The sequence below is a fragment of the Pygoscelis adeliae genome, unplaced genomic scaffold, assembly GCF_000699105.1.
Source record: "Pygoscelis adeliae isolate BGI_AS28 unplaced genomic scaffold, ASM69910v1 Scaffold14, whole genome shotgun sequence".
NCBI classification, from domain to species: Eukaryota; Metazoa; Chordata; class Aves; order Sphenisciformes; family Spheniscidae; genus Pygoscelis; species Pygoscelis adeliae.
Window position 1 is genome coordinate 13,564,965 of NW_008825109.1, and position 22,801 is coordinate 13,587,765.

The 22,801-nt window shown below is 37.5% G+C and overlaps 2 protein-coding genes across 2 annotated transcripts in view; one reads left to right on the top strand and one right to left on the bottom strand.

The window, feature by feature from the left end:
- The window catches only part of CHODL (chondrolectin), a 158,779-nt gene extending 155,052 nt beyond the window's left edge, over positions 1-3,727 (top strand). Inside the window, exon 7 of the mRNA XM_009327892.1 lies at positions 3,188-3,727. Coding sequence (XP_009326167.1) covers positions 3,188-3,272 — 85 coding nt within the window. The 3' untranslated portion in view covers positions 3,273-3,727. The remainder of the gene's footprint in view (positions 1-3,187) is intronic.
- A 4,899-nt stretch (positions 3,728-8,626) lies between these two features.
- Positions 8,627-22,801, bottom strand: part of TMPRSS15 (transmembrane protease, serine 15) — a 132,361-nt gene continuing 118,186 nt past the window's right edge. Inside the window, exons 20-26 of the mRNA XM_009327894.1 lie at positions 18,149-18,244; positions 14,572-14,621; positions 13,953-14,127; positions 11,865-12,046; positions 11,514-11,609; positions 10,454-10,593; positions 8,627-8,782 (exon numbers count right to left, since the gene is read on the bottom strand). Coding sequence (XP_009326169.1) covers positions 8,627-8,782; positions 10,454-10,593; positions 11,514-11,609; positions 11,865-12,046; positions 13,953-14,127; positions 14,572-14,621; positions 18,149-18,244 — 895 coding nt within the window. The remainder of the gene's footprint in view (positions 8,783-10,453; positions 10,594-11,513; positions 11,610-11,864; positions 12,047-13,952; positions 14,128-14,571; positions 14,622-18,148; positions 18,245-22,801) is intronic.

Sequence of the window (22,801 nt, forward strand, 5' to 3'; positions counted from 1 at the left end):
ATATAACATCACTGTTTTAGGAAATGAGCAGAAAAAAATTTCCTCCTTACTTTTAGTCTTTATTTTTTCTCGGTGGTTTTTATTTAGCATCTTCTGCAAATAGCTGAAGTACCTTATTTCAAGTGAGAAAACACTCCAGATGTCAAGTCTGCTTATACCTGTATGAGTGAGTGTACACTGATGTTCGCAACACTCCTTAGTGATGTGTCTCACTGAAACAAGTGAACATAAAGAAAAGATATTATGAGGTCTGCATCATAAACTAGATTTGTTTTTGTTATGCACTTTCCTATAAAGAAAAGGAAAATGTGCACTTTCCAAGCTGTCTTATGGCAGGCAAATTCATTGTTGTGAAAGGTTGTATCCACACCTCAGCGCTGGGGCTGTAGAAGGTTGGAAACTCAAAGCAAAAAGAGTAATAAAGGAATCATATGTATAACAATAGCAATTTTATAAGTAATCTAAATCTGGAACCCTTATTGCAACGGACCTGGATTTCTTGGTAAGTGTGACATACGTGTTCATACCTTTTCTGGCAGCTCTTTCTCTCCCCAGAAAAGGTTCAGTTCTTGGATACTCCTGGGAAAACAATGAGAGATTCATGGCCCACTGAAATCAATAGAAATAGTAGTGTTGACTTCAGTGGGCTTTGATCAGGCCTTTGATGCTATAGTAGTTCATCCAGAAGTAATTAATCTGAACTTCCAAGATTTAAAAATTGCATGACAGAGATATTGGAAATTCAGCTTGGAAGATTGTACTTTTTCTCTTAGCTGATTAATTTGGTAGATTAAATGATACAAAAATCAGGTAGAAAATGGATTTGAATCAAAACAGGTATTTTTTTCAGAACGTTCATTTTGGGTTGCACCATAGCTTTTAATTAAAATAAAACAAATTTTCTTCAAAATTCATTTAAGTCAAAAGCGGATATTCTGGTATCACCAAAAATGAAGTATTTTCTTTTTTATCTGTTGAAACAGAACTTTGTTTTTAAAAAATGTTTCCCCATCTATTTTCGGTTATATTTCCACATATGACCTACCTTGCAAATCATTTTGGTTCATCACAAATACGCAGTTCTTGGGTAAAAAGCAAATCAAAAGAAGAGGCAACCACTTGAACGGATCATCTGGACACTGTAGAGCCTTAGGAAAGGGATTCTGTCCTGCTGGGGAAGGAGGGATCCCCAACTTCCCAAATGAACCTGACTTCTCATTCTTTTTTAGGCTTCCACAACATGGTGACCTTTCCTCTGAAAGCCACAATCCATGGCCAACCAGGACATGCCTAGCTTGAAAGGTCATGACTAATTTTGCCTGACGTTGGGCTCTTAAAGGGTAGTAATAAGGCAAAGCAAAGCATCTTCCCTGTAGCTAGTAGAAATGATCAGCTCATTCATGCTTAGATGCTCTCCCTTTCATTTCTTCCAGGGAAGCAAGGAGAAACTGCTTCAAAGACCCATCTCCATTATCATCTGAATGCCTTGCAGAAAGTTTAAATTCCAACCTGGTATATTTCTCAGTTTCTATGATTGCATTTGATGGTCAAAACAGCGATATGCTCGAGCTATTTATTGCGTCTTCCTTACCTTTCTCGCTAAAACCTATTTCCTGAACAAGATGTATAGCTGTTGAAAATCAGCGTAGGTTCGCTGAAGATAAGCTCATTTTAAACAGCTAAAGTTCTGATCCAAGGTGTTTAGAAATTGTTCCTGCTGTGTGGCAAGAACTCTCCATTCAAATAATTTCATCATTAATTTACAGAATATGCTTGATTTTGCTGTATTAATCTAGAAGGAAGTAGTGAATCAGTTTCTTAAAGAAAGAAGTGCTGAAACTACTTGATTCATTGCAATTGCTTTGTTTATAGCATTGTGGCCTGATCTAAAGTCCACTGAAACCAATGGGAGTCTTTTCAATTACTCCAATGGGCTCAGGTACATAATGCATTACTTTGTAGGACTTCAGAGGTAAGTCTGGAGGGACTAAAAACTACTGTACCGTCCAGCTCCCTCAAAGTACATTTTAAATCAACTCGGACTCGCTTACATTTACACACCAGGAAAGGAGTAAAACTGAATGTATAGGACTGTTGGGATCTTGACTCTCAGGTTTCCAACTTACAGAATTACGTAGGGCTACTTCTCCTCCTCTGGTTTTTACTTAACTGGGAAAAAACATCAATGTGAAATATTCTGGCCAGAGACTAAAACATTTTGATTGAAATGCAGCTGCAGTGGCTCATGAGGTGCCTTTTCTTTTCAGTAGACTGCAGTGCACTGTCATCTGCCATCTAAGTGAGGAAAGGTGTTGTGGCAGTTGTAGCAGAGATGCTAGCCATGTGGAAAGACTGGCATCAACTTACAGGGTACCTCAGGGCTCCCTGTAAAGATTAGAGCGAACATTTTTGCAGTGTTGCAGAGCAAGTACTTTTGGAACCAGTTTTACCTTTTTTATTAAAAAAAAACCCCAAACACAAAAGCTACTGTTGACAGTTTTGAATGAAAACTAGGCCTAAGGAAGCTTTCTACCAGTCATTCATTGCTAGGAGTCTGATTCATGTGCCATTACTTCATTAGAAGTTAGGTCAAGCCCTGAAGGGAAGAGGCTTTCTGGCGTACCAGTACACACTGGCACCCATTAGTGTACCGTGGTCACGGGGGTGCAGCTCCAGGATGTGCGTGGGCAGGGTTGTGGTAGTCCCCCGGGGCGGGTGGGCTGCACCCTGAGCACCTTGGTCTTGGGTGCGGGGGCGTCTGTGCTCCCGTCCCCCATACGTTCCCCCAGAGAAGGGAAGCTCCCAGCCTCCCACCACCCTGGCCAAACAGTGTCCACACCCATCTCTGAAAGGACCTCGCTGTATGAGTAGGTGTGGTTGAATGTGAACTGGAAAAAAAAAATAAATAAAATAAATACGGGCCAAGTCAGTTCAGCTCCTGGGAGGAGCACTGCTAAGCAGGGTGGTCTGGTAACTTTGGTAACAGTTGCTTACCTCGACCCACTGCTGCGGTGCTATGCTTGGTGCAGCATGGGCACGACCCTCTTGTGGGTGGGGAACCTATGCTATGAAAGCAACAAAGATGGCCTTCAAATAGGGGATGAAATATCCAGGTCTGATCACAAACCTGAATCAGGACTGCAAAGGCACACATGCACTGAAAATAGTTTATATTTTTATTTTTCAGTAAAGGAAGAACAAAAACCAGTCCGAACCAGTCCACACTATGGATTTCAAAGACGCCTAGGAAGGACAGCAGCATGGAGGTATAATGATTTACTGACTGAAAACAAAGCAAAAATAACATTTTGCAGTCAGGCTGTATTATAATGTCGTCAAAGAACATTAGCTTGGAATGGCTTGAAAATGCAAAGGATCTACAAGAATGAACTCTAAGCTCCCCCTTGAGGCAAATGTTCAAATCATTTTTATATAATGTTTGATTATTAATTCAGTAACAAAATATGCCATGCTAAATAAAGGGTATGTGTTTATTTTGCTAAGAGATGTAAGTTAGCTAGTTGTGAGCAATGAAATGAACAGAGCGTTTGAAGTTTTTATGGGGAAATATCTACAATGTATATCAGTTTTAAGATTGTTTGTAGTTAAACAAACCCTCTTTGTTTCCTTTAGTCTCTCGTGCATTGTAACGTAGTTGATGTACTGTAAATGGAACTGATAATTTTACAGTGTAACAATTATTTATCTTTGCATAAATGTTTGATACAAAATATTTGTTTAGTATTTATTTGCACACTTAACACAGTTTTTGATCCTCAGGCACACAAATTATTTTATTACATATTAACATGGTCACTAGCAGAGATAGCCACCATGTTGTGACATTGATCTGATGTGGCAAAATTCAAGGATTCATAAAAGTCATCTGCTGTCATGTAATGAATCCACGTTGCCAGGGAATGACCATAACTTTTTGACATATTGGTCCAAGGTCAACGTAAATCACTTGGCAAGTGATACCTCATTAATGAGGTGTCCTCTGAAGGCAGCCATTAGTTGTTATTTAAGTAAAATGTTTTTTACTTTTTCTGAGGAAAAAAAATAATATCACAATGGGCAAGAGTTTAAGATTAAAATTACTTGTTTCAGGAAATCTATGTAAAAAAGACATTAAAGATAATTTGAATATAGCTAATAGTTTGTTAGGAATAATGTAATGTTGGATCAAAGAGAAGACAGATGGCTTTTCTTGGAAGTGGAACTAATAGATTGATCCTGACATTACTCAGACTATTAGCTAGAAAAGCGCTAATTATGTTAATTGGTAGACAGATTTAGAGGTAACCTTGATGCTTTTAAAATCTTCTTTTAGAGTTATTATTAACATCATTAACGTCCATTCTCTTTGGTTCCTTAAGAGCTTTCTTACCATAAGAATGGTGCTGCCAGTCATTAGGAGTAGATCTCGGAGTGGCAGCAGTAGCACTCTGGCTGATTTGTTGGTGACAGTCTGGTGCTGTAGCAGATAGTTGATGGGTTTTTCTGCAGTTGCAGCAGGAGTTCAAGAGCATGAATTCAAGCTACTTGGCTTTCCATTAACACAGATGCAAAACTATGGCTGGGTGAAAGTTGGGGAGAGCTGGACAGAAGCAAAAGCATATTACTCTTTGGGTTGCCTACACTGTGCTAGCTGATGTTGACCACAGCTTTGAACTTCAGAGACAAATGCGTATCAATTTTTCTGAGTCAAGGAAGAAAAAAAAAATTGAAGTTCAATACCACTAATACTAACTGTGCAATGCTATTGCTGAAGCACTTTTGGAAGCATCTTAAAGTTGCTCTTATGCCATGTTTTTATTTCCTCTTTGAAGAAGCCTTCTTCCGTAGTCCAGGTTAAGCATTGCTATTCCCACTTACAATATTCTGTAGTTTTTCCAGTCAGCCACAACTTCCTTCTTTGCTCAATCCCTTACTTCAATTTCCTTTGTAGCGATTGTAAATAGAGAGAAAATACTATGATCCTGCATGATCACCAAGACCAGAATTGTTTTTCTCCTGACTCAAGTATTGCTTAACTCAACTGAGGGCAAGAGACTCGTCTTTCCTGGGAACAGTTGCAGTAAAAAACGTTTTTTTAATGGTCTTGAAGGATTAACTCCCCAAAGAAAATAGGGAAGGAGGGAGAGTGATAAAACTATTTCTTGATACGTTGTGCTTCCAAAGGACATGTAAAGGGGTAGCAATCGATATTCTGATTAATGCAGCAGAAGTGACAGAAGTCATTTCCATGCAGCAATTAGGAGAATGCAAATACCTTCAGATGTCTTTCTTACAGGGTGAAGGCGATTGCTGGGCAGTTATCAGCATGGACCAGTCTTAAACTCTGTATGAAGGAAGAATGGAAAGCGGCACGCGATGCTTTTATTATAATGAACTCAGATTCTTATGTAAATAAGAACTATTGATTACTGGGACAAAATATTTCCGTATCGTATCACCTGCTTAGGGGAGGGAAATAGTCTCCTTCCATGTATTTCCTTCGCTTAGGATGTTGTTCCTAGATACCAGGTAAAATCTAAACAATCTTAAGATCCTATGTAGAAGACTGCAAACAGTGCTCAGATCAAACTTACAGCCTTACGACTTCCACCTTTAAGTAGGTGATTCTACTCCATGCAAAACATACAAATCCCATACATGCACAAATTCTTTCATCTTTATTTCCCTTATTTCCACACACAAAAGGGAGACAGGAGTAAGGGTAAAAGAGGAAAGGGGGAAAGATAGGTGTGTTTCACACTTCTGGAGAGAATACCTCGAAATTAGACTTTATGCTGGTATTTCCTTTGGGTTTCGCTGGGGCTTCCAGAATAACAACAACAGGTATTTACGTGACATGGTCCATTAGTGGCAACAGAATTGCTATTTAAAAAGAAAATAAAAAAACCCCCAACAACAAAACCCCCAACCCTCTCTTGTCCTTCATATTCACATTAAACTCTACAGAATGGAGAAAGGAAAACGATTTCCAATTTCGGGTGACAGATTTCATTAACTAGAGCCACTCTGAATAAGCTTGTTGGCTTTTACGTACCGCTATGGGCTCCCCTCGCGGTGACCACATTCCCTTCTGCTCACTGCCTCTCTAAATCTCTTCCAAATGGCACCAGTAAGTGAGGCAAGGAACTGAAGGATGAACAGTAAACCTTGGCTAGTCCTCAGATGGATGGCATGGCTTCAGTTTGGCATGTTAAAAACATTATACTCCCACCGCCCCTATTTTCCCCAGGGAATATAATTTTTCTTTTTTTCCATAGTGATCTTGGCCTTTTGCAAGCAAGAAGCGTCTGAGAGAGAAAGGTCTTGTTTCCTTCTTTAATCTTTTAAACTTCTTTGGATGCAAGCAAGCGTAAGTCAGCATCAAGCTTCCACCGCCTATTTCAAAGCATCTTGGACCTGTGACTCAATTGAAAATAATCCATTCTGCCCACCTTTTTAACATGGTAACGACTGGTTTCTCCACAGGTTAATATGCAGGCAAATGAAGTAATGGGTGCTGAATGAAGGCTAGAATGTGGTCGACTAAGGTTATGTTAATTCTATCTAGACATAAATGAGTTGAAAGAAAATGTTTATTTTTAATTATACTAGTCTATGTTACATATATGTTTCTATACCAGAGTTTATAGTAGGAAATTTTTTAGTCTGAGGGATGGTTTATTAATGTATACCTCCAAATACATCTATGCTTTGCATTTTGGGAAGCAAAAAGAACACATAGATGGAAGTATATTACTGTATTTCTGGGAAGCACATTTTCTAGTAACCGGATCTGCTTTGAGTTGGCTCTTGTATTTCATTAACAGACTGAAACACCATTTACGATAGTGATGTATGGTAAATAATGCAGAAATCATGTCACATTTTAATTAAGCATTTTAATGTAATTGCTCCATCCGAATCAATTTATACTGATAGCAGAATGCACTTTATTTTCAGTGGCTGTTTTCAAGTGAAGGAGAGTAACAGGAGAAACAGTAGTCCACTACGAAAGATAGTATTTGCAACTTTAACATTCTAACGTTAAAAACTGTGTGGCTTATATGCAAGAAGGCGTCTAAAACACCTTTTATCTTCTCTCTGGCTTAATTACATCTGTCTGTGTTCCTTGTGGTCACAGATGTATTGATAAAGCTAAACATTTTGGTCTGGACCTAGTCCTCTAATGCTTATGAAGCCCTGAAAACTCTCTGGGACTTGATATTTTTTATCAGTGACTGCCAACCTGTGTTTGTAAGCTAGCCTTGTATTTTGAGCACTTCACATCTGCATTTAGCGCTGTAAGCGCCAAGTGTGGGAGTTCCTTACAAAAATCATACATCTTTGTGTATATGTGTAGATACACATACACAGTAAGTTAGAATGCATTTTGTATGTTCATGCAGTACTTTGGAATTAAAAATATATTAAATTCCTACACTAGGCTGAAAACAGAAATAAAGGAAATGCATCGTATTACACTAACATTAAGACACCATTGAATTTAAGGCATTTCAACAAATAGATAATTATATTTTAATAGAAACCTATTTAGAAAAGAGCTCAAGAAGATAAAACCCCCTTTTTTTTTCTTCATATTCTTTCCCCTTTAGAGTGCTGTAATGGCCCATCGTGATAGTTTTTATACAAAGCACAAAATCAGTATTGAAAGTCACCAGTACAGAAAAAGCATGAAATATATCAAAGGAACCCTATTGCTTTTTATTTGCCAGGAATAGCTGATACTCATTATTGTCAGATGTTTTTAAAAAACATTAATTTTTATGAGAGGAAGTTGCAGTATTGTGAGTCTGTGCTTGGGTGTACGCAAGCACCTATCTATAATTGCTTGAATAATTGCCAAAACACTTGCCTAAAAAGAAAACTAAAACGCTATACTCAATCCTTATTTAACTCTATTAGTTCCAAACGAATTACACGAGAGAGAGCTTTTGGCTTACATTCAGTTTATTCATTAGAAAGCAGCATGATACATGGTCAGCCTGTATGCACAATCCATAAACCTCATTCCAGAGCTTTTTGTAATAGACAAGACAGAAGAACTCCCATGAGCACAGTTAAAACAGATAACATATACCTTCATTTTGATACGTGGTGAGATTACTGAGAAGAGTTGACTATGCATTGAAATGAAAATGCACGTTGGAAAATACAGTGTAAAAACATAAAACCAGGTAACGTTTGGCCTGAAAGTAATAATTTGGACCATTTTTCAATAAAGCATTTGCAGTTTACAAACTTTTTTTTTTTACTGCCTATGGTTTGTAAAGCCCTCCACTATCCATTTAATGCACTGGTGTTCAAAGAAACTGTTTCCCCATGGTCTCATGTAAAAGAAAAAGTAAAATGATGAAACTATTTATTAACAAAACCACAGAACCTATTTTGAAATATTGCTCTCAATTGGTAATGGAGTTCTCATTAATATTTTCCGCCCCAAAATTTAAATATATATTCAGTTTCTCTATATATATTTAAATATATATTCAGTTTCTCTAAATATATATTCAGTTTCTCAAACGCCACTATGGTTTACATCATTATACAATGGCTTACTTTCAAAGCTTACTTTTAAATTCTATTTCTGTCATTAAAAAATATCAAGCTAATAGATGATGTTTCTGATCCAGTCCACAAACATGGTGACTCGAACATACACTCCTGGTCGTTTGGGAAGTGCACACTCATAGCCGAATGATGTTACGCCAACCAAAAACCACTTGTTACCATCCTCAAATGTCAGAGGGCCACCTGAATCTCCCTGCAATATGAAATTCAAAAGTTAAAAGTCAACAGTGTCAACTCTGAAGCAGAGCCTGTTTATGGTATTTTGTTTGTGTTGATCCTTAATCATAGACACTGTATCCCTATATGTCTTGGGCACCAGAAGTGAGATCAATATGAATTCTTCCATGCGGAAAAATTCTTGAGATAATCCATTTCCTTTTTTTCTTTGTTTTTTTTTAAAGGATGTGATCTTAAGCTCTTATCAATCTTTCAATACAGGACTGGGTTTCAAATGATTTGTTTTTTGCTTATTACTTTTACGTTTAGCCCTTCATCTTTCAGAAAGCCTGGATAAATGTGTAGGATTATTTTTTAGTTGAATCTATTCAGCAAAAATGCAGTTCTATTTTCAGTCCCTAATTTCAAATTTAGGGAAAAAGATGGCAAGGTTGCCGGAAGAGGAGGTGTCCTTTTCTCACACTTCCTTCTCAATAGTTTAGCAGATGTAGCATTGCAACAGAGTGTGGGAGACCAAATTTGATTCATCCCACAGCCTGACTGACGGGTGAGTCAGCCATGAGTGTCTTGTTTTGATGAGAGAGAAAACAATTACTGTTCTTCTTTGTCTATCGAGTTAGTTGAACCAGTATTATTTTTGTCTTCTCACGCCCTGTGAATGGAGCTTTATGGGAGAGTTCTGCAAGGACTCGGCCATTAAAATACTCCTGTCCATAACTCTAGGGCATCCGCAAAAGTTCAAAGACTGTGACAGCAGCCTAAAGGCTGAAGCACTATTAGGACTCACTTGTTCGTCTTTGCTCATGGATGAATGGTCATTGATCACAACACTGGTCACTCGTACTCTGTATCAGACTATGGTGCTACACTGCTTTTTTTTCAGTATGAGGTTCAGAAGGCAAAAAGGAAAACGGAAAGTCACAGAGGCTGAAGGGGTGGCAAGTGAGATTAGACTTGCATTCACTCATCCTTCTAGACTAAACTAGCCAAAGTCACTGCACCTGATGAAGGCTTAGGTTGTGAGGGCAAGGCAAGAGCAATTACGTGAGAGTGCTCCTCATCAGACTTGAGGAGAACCCGCCAGTCTCCATGCCATAGACTCCATATTGCTGAAAGAAAAATTATGTGACAGCCAACTCTGACTACGTCCTCAAAGAGAAGCAGTATGTCATAAGCAGAGCTGGAATGGATAAAAACTAGATCCCCAGGAAGAAGTATATGAGATCAATGCAGAAAGGCAGCCTCTCCAAAATACTGCGTATCCACTTACTCCAGAGTCTACAGATTCTGGGGAAAAGCATCATTGGTCTCTCTCTTGCCCTGCATGAAGCATTTCTGAGACTTCAATCTATTTGGTATTTATTTCTCCGCACTCTGCTTTTCCCTAAGCAAGTCCCTCTTGCCTTCATGGAATTACTCAGCAGTAATTATTCAAAGCTTAGTGCAGAAAATTTCCAGTCCTCGTATTTATCTCCCTCCATAGTTGTCTATGTCAATACGATACAAAATAGGTTTTTATATTTTCAACTTGTATCCTGATAAAGTATTAAATGGGCAAAATACTGTGAGTAGAAATTACATTCATGGACAGTGATTGTCCCGGTTTTAATGATTGGAGGATCAGGGAGCATTTTATTCAGTAATTAGATGTGTATGCTAGCAGTGGAAATGAGTTGCTTGTACTTACCTGACAGGAATCTACTCCTCCTATGTCATATCCCGCACAGATCATATTCTCAGTAATACTATATTCTGGCATCTGTTGTTGGCATTTTTCATTTGAAATGAGAGGGACCTCTGCTTCTTGCAATATATCTGAAGTGGGACCTGACGAAAATACAAAGTACGTTTACCTGCTGTAATAACTACGTACATCCCGCCTGGAACACCGATGGTTTTGTTCCTGTTCCAGCATGCTGGGCACGCTACAGAGCAGCAGGAAGCCCTGCCTCACCACTGTATTGTTCAGGCTTATACCCCTGTAACACAGTCACTGATTAAACGGTGCTCATTAACTGAATCCTGTCTTTCATTTGTGTAAGGGGACTGAATTTGGTTATAATTAAATCAAGATTACTAAAATCAATGACTGTGAACTCACTGTGGGGAGATCTAAGGGATAATTAAGGGCTTCGGAGCTTGGATTGTCCAATGTTTCCTCACTATTCATTGTGTAACTTCGACTGACTATTTAAAGTTTGTATAAAAAATTCTGTTACTAATTCCTACCCAAAATTTTAAATGCAATTTTATTCTGAAAATGTAGAAGGAAATGCCTACAAGCAACTGTGGAAGTGAAATGGTATGTTTATTATTTCGCAAAGACTCCAAATCTGGAGCACATGATGTACAAACAGAACAGTCATTTCACACTACAGTCAGTATGCTTGACTTCTGGGGAAAATCATTTGCACATTGTCAGGAAGACTAATCCTCCTCCTCCCCCACCCAATATCTGGAAATAGAATGTACGTATTTCATACTAAGAAAAGTAGTCATCATAACTTCTAAGGGGATGCAATAAGGTTTTTCATAATTTAATGATCTTAGATATTTATATTTTTTCTAATAAATATAACTCTATTACTTTGCTTTAGAGAAGGAACAGTGGAGGGGGATAATCCCCAAATTTTCATATGGAGGAGTACCTCTCTAAACTATTCGACCTTAGCAACCCCTGTGGAATCAGGAGCGAGCTTTCCCTCACGGCTTCATGCCTGTCATAATTTTCCAAGCAGATGACCCACCTTCGTTCATAATACTACCCCAGCCAGCAATGGAGCAGTTAATTCCTGGTAAAAACTGTTGATTTTTTTCCGGTAAGCAGATAGGTTGCATGCAATCTGTGAATGAGAAACAAGCAATCAATTTCAACCTCTTCCCTGTATTCAGGTTTTTATGAAGTCACATAAGAAAATGTTTGTTAATTCAAACCGACTTTTTGGGCAAGGTATCCAGGAAGTACTGGACTGACTCCAGAATGACTAGGTTGTAAAAAATGTACAGCCACCCCATCACCCTCATATGCTTAACACCTATAGCACTTAGAGTTTTGCATAATAGAGTAAATCTGTTTTATAGGAAAAATAACAACTCACCTGTGTATTGCACTTTGTATTGAAGGTGCATGAGAGCAATATCACTATCTTTTGTACGCTTCATGTAATGAGGATTTATAACTATTTGATCGATGTTTCGAACTACTGTTGAAGGCTGTGTCATATCTGATTGGTCATACAAGCCAAGAACTGCTTTCCATCGAGATGGTTTTAGTTGCCTCCTAGAAGTTGCAAGGAATATTCACAATTATGAATGATTAATGAAGGTTTTGAAAAATACGTTAGGTAAAATGCTAATCTTTAACCTCATGGTAATTCATAGCATTTGCACATTTTGTCAAAATAAATAGAATGTAGCACATGTGCTTATAATTTTGTGATACTAATACTATCTTAAGCATCCACACTGTATAAATATGTGGTTGATTTTTTATGTTAAGCTTATAATGCATTATTTATAAAGAATTAATCACAGTAGTGCAGAGGAGGAAAATACATTAACTAAATCACTATGGCTTTTTAAACACTGTGAAGAATACTGCTGACTGCCCACCAGGCAATTAATATTGGTCCCAGTTAGAAAATTATCATGGAATATCTAAAGAATAGTAGGTCTAAAGTGTCATTGGAAATGCTGCAGCTCATAGACTCAGAAAATTGGTCTTTAATTTTTTAATCTAAATAAAAAAGATATGCTAAGACAAAATATGACATACTCTGCATTTTTTGCTGAGCTACACATGCTGGTTTGAGGCTGTATTTAAGTTAGAGAACTGAATTATTTGCTATTTTTTAATCAACCAGTTTCAAAAATATGTTTTCAGCATGATTGTTGTACTGAATTGGTTTCTGCTGATTTTATGGTTTGACATCAAGAGGTTATCTTGTTCTAAATTAGGAGCTTTTAAGTTAAATGTTCAGAATTAAGGTGTGAAATTGCAAGCTCCCACTTAGGAAAATTCCAGCAAAGTCAAGATGATGAAATGAGATTTAAGTGAAAATAGAAAGGTGATTTAAGTGAAAAGGAAGTACCGTGCCAGGTGTGGATTTATTGTGTGAAAACTAAGAGGGCTTGATCCTTTTTATTTCAGTGTGTCTTTGTGTGGAATATAGCTCCTGTCGTGCAATGAGGCAGCATTGGCATAGTCGCCACTGCCTTACCCTACTGTAATGAAAGCTCTACTGTAATTTTGAAGATTAATGTTTCTTTTTTTGCCATTCCAATTTCTAGGTGTCTTCTACAGCACTTGTTTTTATTATAGATGTTATGGAAGCGAACCCTAGAAAGTATTTAAATATGCATCACTTCTTTGAATGGTACAAATAACATCATCTAGAGGATATCCAATATTGCCTAATCAATGCACATAAATCAAGATTCATTCCAATGATGCACAGTAAATCTTGATCCATCTATGGTAATATACAGGAGGAACACTGAGTTTACCTTTATGAGGTATGATGTCATCCTTTATACCACTGGCAGAGATTCAACTAATTAATGGAGGCCCACATTAATTACGGGTTAAGTGCAAATGCTCAGTACTAATACCATATATTTAAAGTGCAATTCTTCATTGTTCAGAAAATGCTGCTTAGTCTCCATGATTCTCTGCTTTAAAGTAAGGACTGAGGGTTTACCAGAAAGTAAAGGAGCCTTTAGCTGAGCCTACAAGTGATTCAAAACACAGTAATTAAACAGTGAGCTAGTTGTTAATTTTTTATATCAGTGTCACAAATTATTCATAATCTGATGCCTCCTTAGTGAACCTGCACATAAAGCAAGTGTTTCATCGTCATTAAAATAAAAAAGAAAAGACACGGCATGGATGCCATATGGCCATCTCAGCTCATTGGAAGGATGCCCTGGAGTCAGTGGAGAGAAAGAGGCACTTGTGAATTTATATTAATTTCATTCTAAAGTAAACGTCTAGAAACGCTCTAAAAAGTGCCACTCCCCAGTGATTTCAGCATGAGCCTTTGAAAGTGTGTTTTGCTCTGTGCAGGACTGATCAATGGCTCAGGTCGTACTTCAACCCAGCTTTACTGACAACTATCCACCGCTTGGATACTTGCATGTTGTGGGAGTATCAGAATGTGTTAGCTCCTGAGTGCAATGAACATTACCCATATACACAGTGTGCTGCTGTCACCAGCCATTCATCACTGACAAGGGAAGCTCCACAAACAGGTCTGGAATTAAAATGGAGTGAAACTATCCAAGGCCAAGCCTCTCTTCTGGCATCACTTCCACCTACAATCCTTGTTCCATTGTTCTGAGTCACCAGGTGTTTTCCACAAGCTAAAAAAACCCAAACCAAACCAAAACAAAACAAATTGTAGATTTTTAGGGGGATATAGCATGTTTTATTAGACTAGCTAATATTCTTGGAAAAATAGGCTTTGTAGTGTCTGAACTGCTATTCAGAAATACTATTACTGTGGAAAAAATTTTGGTGTTTTATAGCTGAAATCAAGATGCAACTTTATAACTTGGATTTAGATGTGTTCTTTCCTCACAACTTCTGGATTTTTTTATATATCTGTTTTCAGTATAGACCCATCCCTAGTGTATACTTAACTCTGAAAACAAGTGAAGACTGTAAATTTTCCTGTGTTTATATCATTATGAGTATAGTTTTTATAGTCCATTCCCCAACCTTTCAATTCAAACTATAAACATTAGGCTTTATGGACTGAACAATTTGATTTCTGTGTGAAATATTCCCAGGGTATGTGTACTTACATTTAATGTTACATTGCAGATGAACCACCAGGTTGTTCAAACAGTGTTCTCTAGAATGAAAGTGCAATTAAATCACAAGTATCTGCACACCAGGTAACACTAAATGACTGTCAAATATACATACATACACACACACATATATAAAAAATCTATATAAGCATATATATACTTATATATAGGTACATTAGTTTATCAGTATCAAACTGTTAAATACAATATTTTGTCCTATGTTTTAATTATATTTTAATTATAAATATACAACATTGTATTATATATAATATTAAATGTACGTATTCCTCTTCAATGGACACTTCATTGGTGTATGTTATGGAAATAAAAGTAGACTCCCCTTGTGTTTTAGGGAAATGAGTCATCTGTCTGTGACAGATTCTCAATAAAATTGTAACTGCGTATAGTATTTTTTCTACCTTTTGAGATGTTTTCAATACCTTACCACTAGAGATCAGTGTGACCAAAGAATTTAAGAGGTTAGTCTGATATCACTGTATCTTTTTACTAAGATTATAATGCACTGTAAAATATATAGCTGCATATACAGGGTTAGAAATTATTTAGCAGAGATATAAAGCCAGAGTCTGAAGAGCACAAGACCACAGATCAAAACTACTCAAGCGTTTCTGATACCCAGAGGTTTAGGATTATCTTCATAGCTTGTAATGAATCCGAACACTTGGGACAGTGTGTGTGCTAGCAATTTAAATCTGATACACACAGAAAATATATCAGAAGGAAAAAAAATGTCTGCCAGCGGCTAGTTTACAGTATGCACTTCCACATCATTTTTGAATAGAAAAAGGGAAGGATACTTTAAATGTGATAAGGTACTATGTATCCCTCCCTATGTTTGCTCTAAAATTTGGTATCTGTTGTGAGGGAAATAATGCATGACGTGACCCAGCATTTTCGGAATGGCATAGTGGTGCAAGAAGGGCAAGTGGGAGTGTAACCACCCCCACCTCCCCAGTGAAATCTTCCCTACAGAGGGGGTAAGAATGAGATATGCTTCCAGCCCTGAATAGTCTCACATAGCCATTTTCCGCTTCAACATAGATGCATAATTTTGAAGCTGTAATTCAAGAAGTGGAAACCAAATTCTGTAATTTGTATTCAAATCTGTATTGACTTCATAAGAGTGTCCCCTGGTAGTAAAACAAACATTAAGGAGGACAACCAGAAATGCATAAACCCACGGGAAACCGATATCATCTTCTGCATAAACTTCATAGCAACTAAATATTCTTGACCAAGCTCCCTCCATAGGCTTTAAAAGGGTGGTCAGTGGTACTGTATATTAGCTCCCTTATCTGGTCCTACGCTTTCTCCAAGGTAGATGCATAAACTAGCTGAACTAACATCCAACATGTCACATTTGTCCCTATTTTTTTACATTGAAGCAGGGAGTCGCATGTAACAAGGGTCTTTGTCCCACCACCAGTATCTACGGATTGCTTTAGTAGAAATTACTTCATGGACCTCTGCTTTTTCTTCTTTCTGAAGCTGTCTCACAGTATGAAAACAACTTCCTTGCCTGCACTTCAATTCACCAGTCCTCAGCTGCCTCTGGGTCGGCACAGGAGAGTCCAAAAGGCAACAGAGGCATTGCATGTGCTGAATACCCATCCTACGTGCCTGTCTGAGTGTCGTCCATGAAGTAGCATGCTGGGCAGAAATCTGGAGTAGTTGGGACATCTGTGAGTACGATCTTCACTTAGGACTGGCAAAAGCAATTATGCCTGTGGAATCTGCTCACATATAGCTTCAAGGCAGGATTTTGCCCTGTTACAAAGCTATGCTGCCAAGAAATATATTACCTAAGGGCATCAGAGAACAGTTTTGCTGTCTCTGCCACCACAGCTTTCAAGTCCTACTGTATGTGCCCTCCTTTGCTTCAATGGTAGTCACACTTGAATAAAGACCAAAGATGATGTGAGAAATACATTTTATAATTTGATTACCAGTTAATGAATTTAGTTTTTTTAATTATCAAATCTCTGTGATCTTTCTATCATTCATTATATGTACAAAAAAAGTGTGCGAATCTGTAATGGTGTCACCCTGTAAAATGATTCCTATCAGCTGCCCAGATGAAACATGGTAGAAGATGCCTATTTCTGCAACAGAAATACAACTAAGATGAATGAACTTATTCCATTTCCTCCTTCATTAATCTCTTTTTAGTGTTTAATAGATACTAACAGAAGACATCTTTAAATCATTACTGCTGTTTAAGATCTCTTGTGGCAATGCTGGTTTGCATTGCTGGCAATGTGACAAGTGCTACATCCACTCAAGAAAAAAAGAAAAATAGCTTGCAATGATATTCCATTAGTTTAAGATACTTTCACCACCAGTGAGAATGATAAATGTTTGGGATTAACAGAGTATAATTAGAACATAAAATGTATCTTTTTTTTTTTTTTAAACTGTAGATAGAATACAGCATAGCAAGTTAAGAAGTTGGTATAGGAGAAAGGAGGTGTTCAATAGCCCTGCTTTCTTACTATGTGGTATGTTTATAAAGGAAACCTGAAAGAACATGGACTTTTGCCATCCTCAACATGGTTGCAGCATTTTAGCAATTAGACAGTAATTTTCTGCCTCAGTGCTTTTGGTAGAATTCCAGGAAAATATGTATAATAAGCCCTCTTATAAGCAGAAAGACAGTAATTGAAATCATTATATATTTGTTTCTATTTGATGATGGCAAGCCTTTCTCCTTTTGGAGGAGTACTGTAAATCCCAGAATTTCCTGAGAATATAATCCTGTGCTAACGCTACATTTTTGTTTAATCTACAAGAAACTCTACCAGTTTGTAGGACCCTTCAGAATCACTTCAGCTGTTCTTTAGACTGAGAGAGATTAGAATATAATCAAATGTATTCCGAGGATCATCTCATCTAATGATTCACTTCTAAATGTGGAGACAAATCCAGAAGTCATTTTTGAGTGGGACTTAATTTGTCTAAATGTAGATACCTGTCTGCATCTATCTTTAGGACACTTAGTCCTAAATCTGTATCAATAAAGTCAATGGATTATGGAGTGTGACTTATCATATTTCAAGAGATGCCTTGATGGATTACAATTTGGAGTGCTTATTTTTCTCTACTGATTACAGAGAGAACCTAGTGTGATAACTACTATATAACCATGGGTGAATGCCACTTCATTTTAAGTCTTTTACTATATTCTATATTCATAATTTAGAGATTTCTAGATAGTTTTGTGAAATAGCAGTATTTATTGTTTCCACAGCAAATGTATAAAGACTTCACTTAAGATTGTACTGAATGCTAGCTAAAAATGTAACAAGCATGTCTCTCCTTTTAAATTTGCAATAGGTGGACAAGAATGGAAGGGGGAAGAGTGAGTTGCCCAATGTTACACAGGATTCAGCAACAGACAGAGAATAAAACCTAGATATGTTTATTGTCCTGACCTTATACAGAATCATGTTACCTCTCAGATAAACTTGAGCTAGAAATTAGTGTATAAATCATCACCACCATACTTTAAGTTACCCTTTGTATGAGGAAGAAACCTCACTCTACCCACCTTTTTGTAAATATTAGGCTGTGGTTAGCTGCTTCGGTGATGTTGACAAACGGGCCATCCTCAGTGAATAATACAGTTGATGACATATTTGCATCACTGGAAGGAAAAGACACACATGCATATTTTTAGATATTTATCCTGTTCCACCAGTGGAGGAATGTTTGGGAAATGATTATGCTGGTGGAATAAACTGCATCATTTTTTTTCCTGAAATAATGACTATCAGGAGATTTTTGAGGCTTGAAACTCACATGGATTAAAATGCGATTCACGTGCTTTCACATCTTATTCTAAGATTTCTAATGCTACAATAATATCGAAAGAGACAGAAATTAATTATTTTAATAGCAGTAAATTATCAACTTCTGCTTTTCTGTGCCACAATGAAGGGTTTGCAGTACCAATTCTTAAATATATGGAGCTAAAACTTAGTATGCAAAACGGAATAGTAGTAGCTGAACCTTGGAATATCAGTTTTGCTTTTTTGAGGGGGGTAATTACATTGATGCTATACTTCTGTGCCTAGAGAAGAAATGAAACTATATTTTATATCGTGAAGAATCTAATGGAATAAATGCTACCTTCCTTAGAAGTTAAGTTTCACCTCGTAGAACTGTTGAAATCAAAATAACTGTTTATGGATTAAGTCAAGGGTGTCATGTTTGCTATTGAACAGGATAGTTCCTCTGAAGTGGGGTGTACTCCTCGACTCACTTTTTTTGTAACGATGGCCTTTTGAACACCAAGAATTCTGTGTACTATTGGTGAGATAAGTTGTTTTGGTGTTTACAACCCATATCCAGATTTACTGTATAGCCCGTTCTGCATCATATACTTTGTGATACTGCATATGACCAGCTTGGAACATACACCCAAGAAACACATTTGCTTTCTCTTGAGGAAGCATGGGGAAAAAAGATAGCTGTGGTCAGACTACATAAATTTTTTGGGGGGCGACAGCCTACTCCCATCTGACCCTTTAGCCATACACATATCTCAGGAGCAAGAAGAAAACCATTTGTGCAGGCTTAATACACAGGGAGCACCTGTGTATCAAGGAAGTACCGTCTCTTCTCTTCAAGTGCAGTAAATCTCATTGTCCTGGGAAGTATGAAGTCTAGAATTGGCCTGCAAATCTGCTGTGTATGGAGGGTAGGACTAGGCATAGGAGAAAGGAGGTGTTCAATAGCCCTGCTGTGCCACTGGGAGAGCTGTATGACCCACCCTACTGAAAAAGTCATTACTGCAGCATTTCTCAACCTGGAAATGACAAAGCCCGCTTAATTCTGTCTCTAGATATATGTACAGCCTAGTGTACAGACTTTTTTCAATATAAAACACTAGTATACTAATACGTACTTCAGAGATTCCCCCAGACCCTTGACTTGACCTTTTAGACAGTCCGGGAGAGTAGTAAAGTGCCAACCCAGGTAGGTAGAGTCAAATTCTACAATGAGGAAGTTCGCTGAGACTAGTCTAATCACTGAGCTACGATAAGTGCAAATGTGTGTAAAAGTCACTAAGTTGTTTCTTGAGAAAGTTAGTGAGCAGGAGCTTTTACCAATGTAAAAAATGAACATGCTCCCAGGAAAAGCTTAGCGTATGTGCATTTATGAATATGACTGGCTTACATTTTCCATGGCACATTGTACCAGGAAACCTCAATTGAATGCATGTGTGTTTTACTAGATTACTGTAACAGACCCTGTAATAGGGCAAACGCTATAAACCTTCCAAGTCAAAGCTTCCACCAACCTTATAATACTTGTGAAGATCTCTCATCTCACCTCAGCACCCTTCTTGGTCTTTTTCAGCAAAGACTGAGCAAACTATTTCCCACTCTTCTGCTTCTTTTTTTAATAAATGCTGAAATTTCTGGATTACAGTTTGGAACTTCTCTGAGCTTCTCTGTAACCACAGTGGCTTTATTAAGCTTCCCCAGCTTTTTGAAATAACATCTAAGCCTTTTTTTGAGAAAACCTTTGATAATTTCATTTGGTTTCTTAGTGCGCTGAAGGACACACAACTGGGAATCTCTAAGCTTTATGAGTGACCGCAAAAATCAATCTGCTACTCTTTTAATTAACTTAGTGGTAAATGATGAGGGTCAAGCATTTCTGTAAGTATAAGAAAGCATACACTTTTCCTGGAAATATTCAATTTAGTAACAAGAATATAGTTTGTTCTGCAGGTCCAGAAACGCAGTGTCACAGCTCTTTAATTTCTGTTAATGAAAATGGTCTTTTAGAAATCTTGCAGGTTGTGACAAAAATGGCCTTTAAAAGGCTAACCTAGGTGTTAAGTAACCCTCATTCCATTCAATATGCTCACGGGGCAAAACTTAGAGAAAACTTAGAGAATAGTCTTAGAAGTTTCTTACACACAGATGTAGAGACATATCTGTGCAGTAAATTCCTCAGATATTATTGGTCCTCATGTACCTAAATACTCTATGGATCACTATGATTTCAGTCTCTAACTCTGTCTCAGATGTGCTCAGTAACAATAAGCAGTAGCAAATGCTGGGAAATATTCAGATGATGTGGTACCATGCTGAAAAAAATATTCAGAATAAGAATAGAAGTGCAATTGTCTGATAGTTACAATTCTTTTCTCTGTTAAAAAAAACCCAGCACCTTTCTTATTTGAAGAAAGTAAGTTCACACATTCTGTAATTCATTGTTTAGTTCTCAGGCTGTGGGATGTTTGCAGTTTGTTTAATTTGTGTTTGAGACACAGGGCAGTGTTTCTGTTTCATCCACTGATTTTCTGACAGTTAGAAAAACAAACAAGAATAGTAGCAAATCACAAATAGCGAACACTTTCTTTGGCATAAAAAAGCTTTGTTCGCATGTGGATTCATATGAAGAGCTGCTGTTTTCTAAATGCTTGCGTGCACACAATTTTTTATATGAAAATCTGCAAATGATAAATAAAAGTAACCTCTCTATACTTTCTGGATTTGAAATGAAGCTTCTTAAGCAATGGGTTTAAGCCAAGCCTACTAGCAGTGTCGGATCCTAAGTGAAGCTATGGATCTACAAATCCAAAAAAATCATTGAGACTCCTCCTGTGGCTTCAGGTCAAAGTGCACATTATTGCTTGGTGACAACTCACATGAAATTAAGTCTATCGCCAAATTATTAGGACTGTCCTAATTCTGGTCCTCAGTGCTGCAAACTTGGCCTGAACACACTGAGAACCAGGTTCTTTCTTACATCCAGCACATGACTCTCATTGGCTCTACCGCAGAGTAAGATCATGCTATCCGTTTATTATCCTAATTTATCCATCTGAATAAAAACTTTTTGTGCATAAATTTTGGGGGTTCATTTCCACCCCTTTCAGGCCATATGTTACATTCTCAGCACACTGGGTCTGACAGTCGAAGACAGGATTTTCTGAGGTGTCTCAAGGAGCTAGGCATGTAGCTGCTACTGACCATTCGTGAGTGGGGAGGATGAAAACCTAATTGACCTGGAAATCTCAAACAAGACATTGTATTCCAATGAACTCATTTCCTTCTCAAGAATTTTGTGAGTTCATGAAGAAAATAGACTGCAGGGTTGGGAGCAAGTCCTAAACTCTCAGTCCTTGTTGGACTTTTGGGTATGGCAAAATTGCAAGGTCTACCCCCATTCCTGGGTACAATTCAGTAAAGACCCAGCTGGCTCTGGTCCCAGAGAAACAAGCATGTTTCACACCAGACCAGTAGAATGGTGAAAAGCTCAATGTATGATTTTGTTGGTTCAAGGAAAAGCGATGCTAACAATACTGAGATTTTAACAGTGTTGTCAGATGCACACAGTTACAAGTGCAAGCTGAGCAGAAGATCTTGTTTCTCAAGAGCATCAATTTGTGCACCTTGCACTCCAGACTCATAAAGAACATTTGTAAATGATTTGCCTAAGCTATATTTTGTGGATGAACACATAGGCATGCCTCCAGATTTGCTTCCTCTTTGGCACGTATCATAAATGCAACAGTGACATATTTGAAAAATGGAGGCAAAAGGATTCACATGTGTGATTTATTAGAATCTGCGTGGAACATTGCACTTTCTAGCCCAGCTACATAAATAATTAGGATATGCTACAGGACTCTTATCATTTCAGTCCTTTTCATATATTAAACAGTAAATGAGACTAGCAAATGTATAAGCAATTAACAACAAAAGTAAATTGTCCTAGATGAACCTTAGCCTCTTTCTCTAATAAAGCATGATTCTAGGTAATTATTCTGCATAGGAACATGAGCTATAGCCTACTCAAGACCTGTTATTACAAACATCCATTTAGTAACAAATATGGTGCCACTTATTAACAAATATGCTGCTACAGGGGGATTCATGGAAGGCAGAAATAGTGTGATGCCTACAGGAGTTCTATATATGTGTATATGTGAGAATTTTATCCTATTCTGTAGGATCAGTAACAGCAATAGCACCCAGGATATGAAAATGTGATGCAACTTAGGTTTATAAATCCTTTTTCTTGACAATGGGAATATGTAATAAACTGAGAAATGGAATTAAAAAGAAGTAACTAGGAAACTTAATAGGAATTTTTTTAGCAAGTATATCTGACTAGTTTATAGAGACAAACTGAAATGTATTGCCACAGAATGTTATGGAGACAAAAAACTAAGTAATTT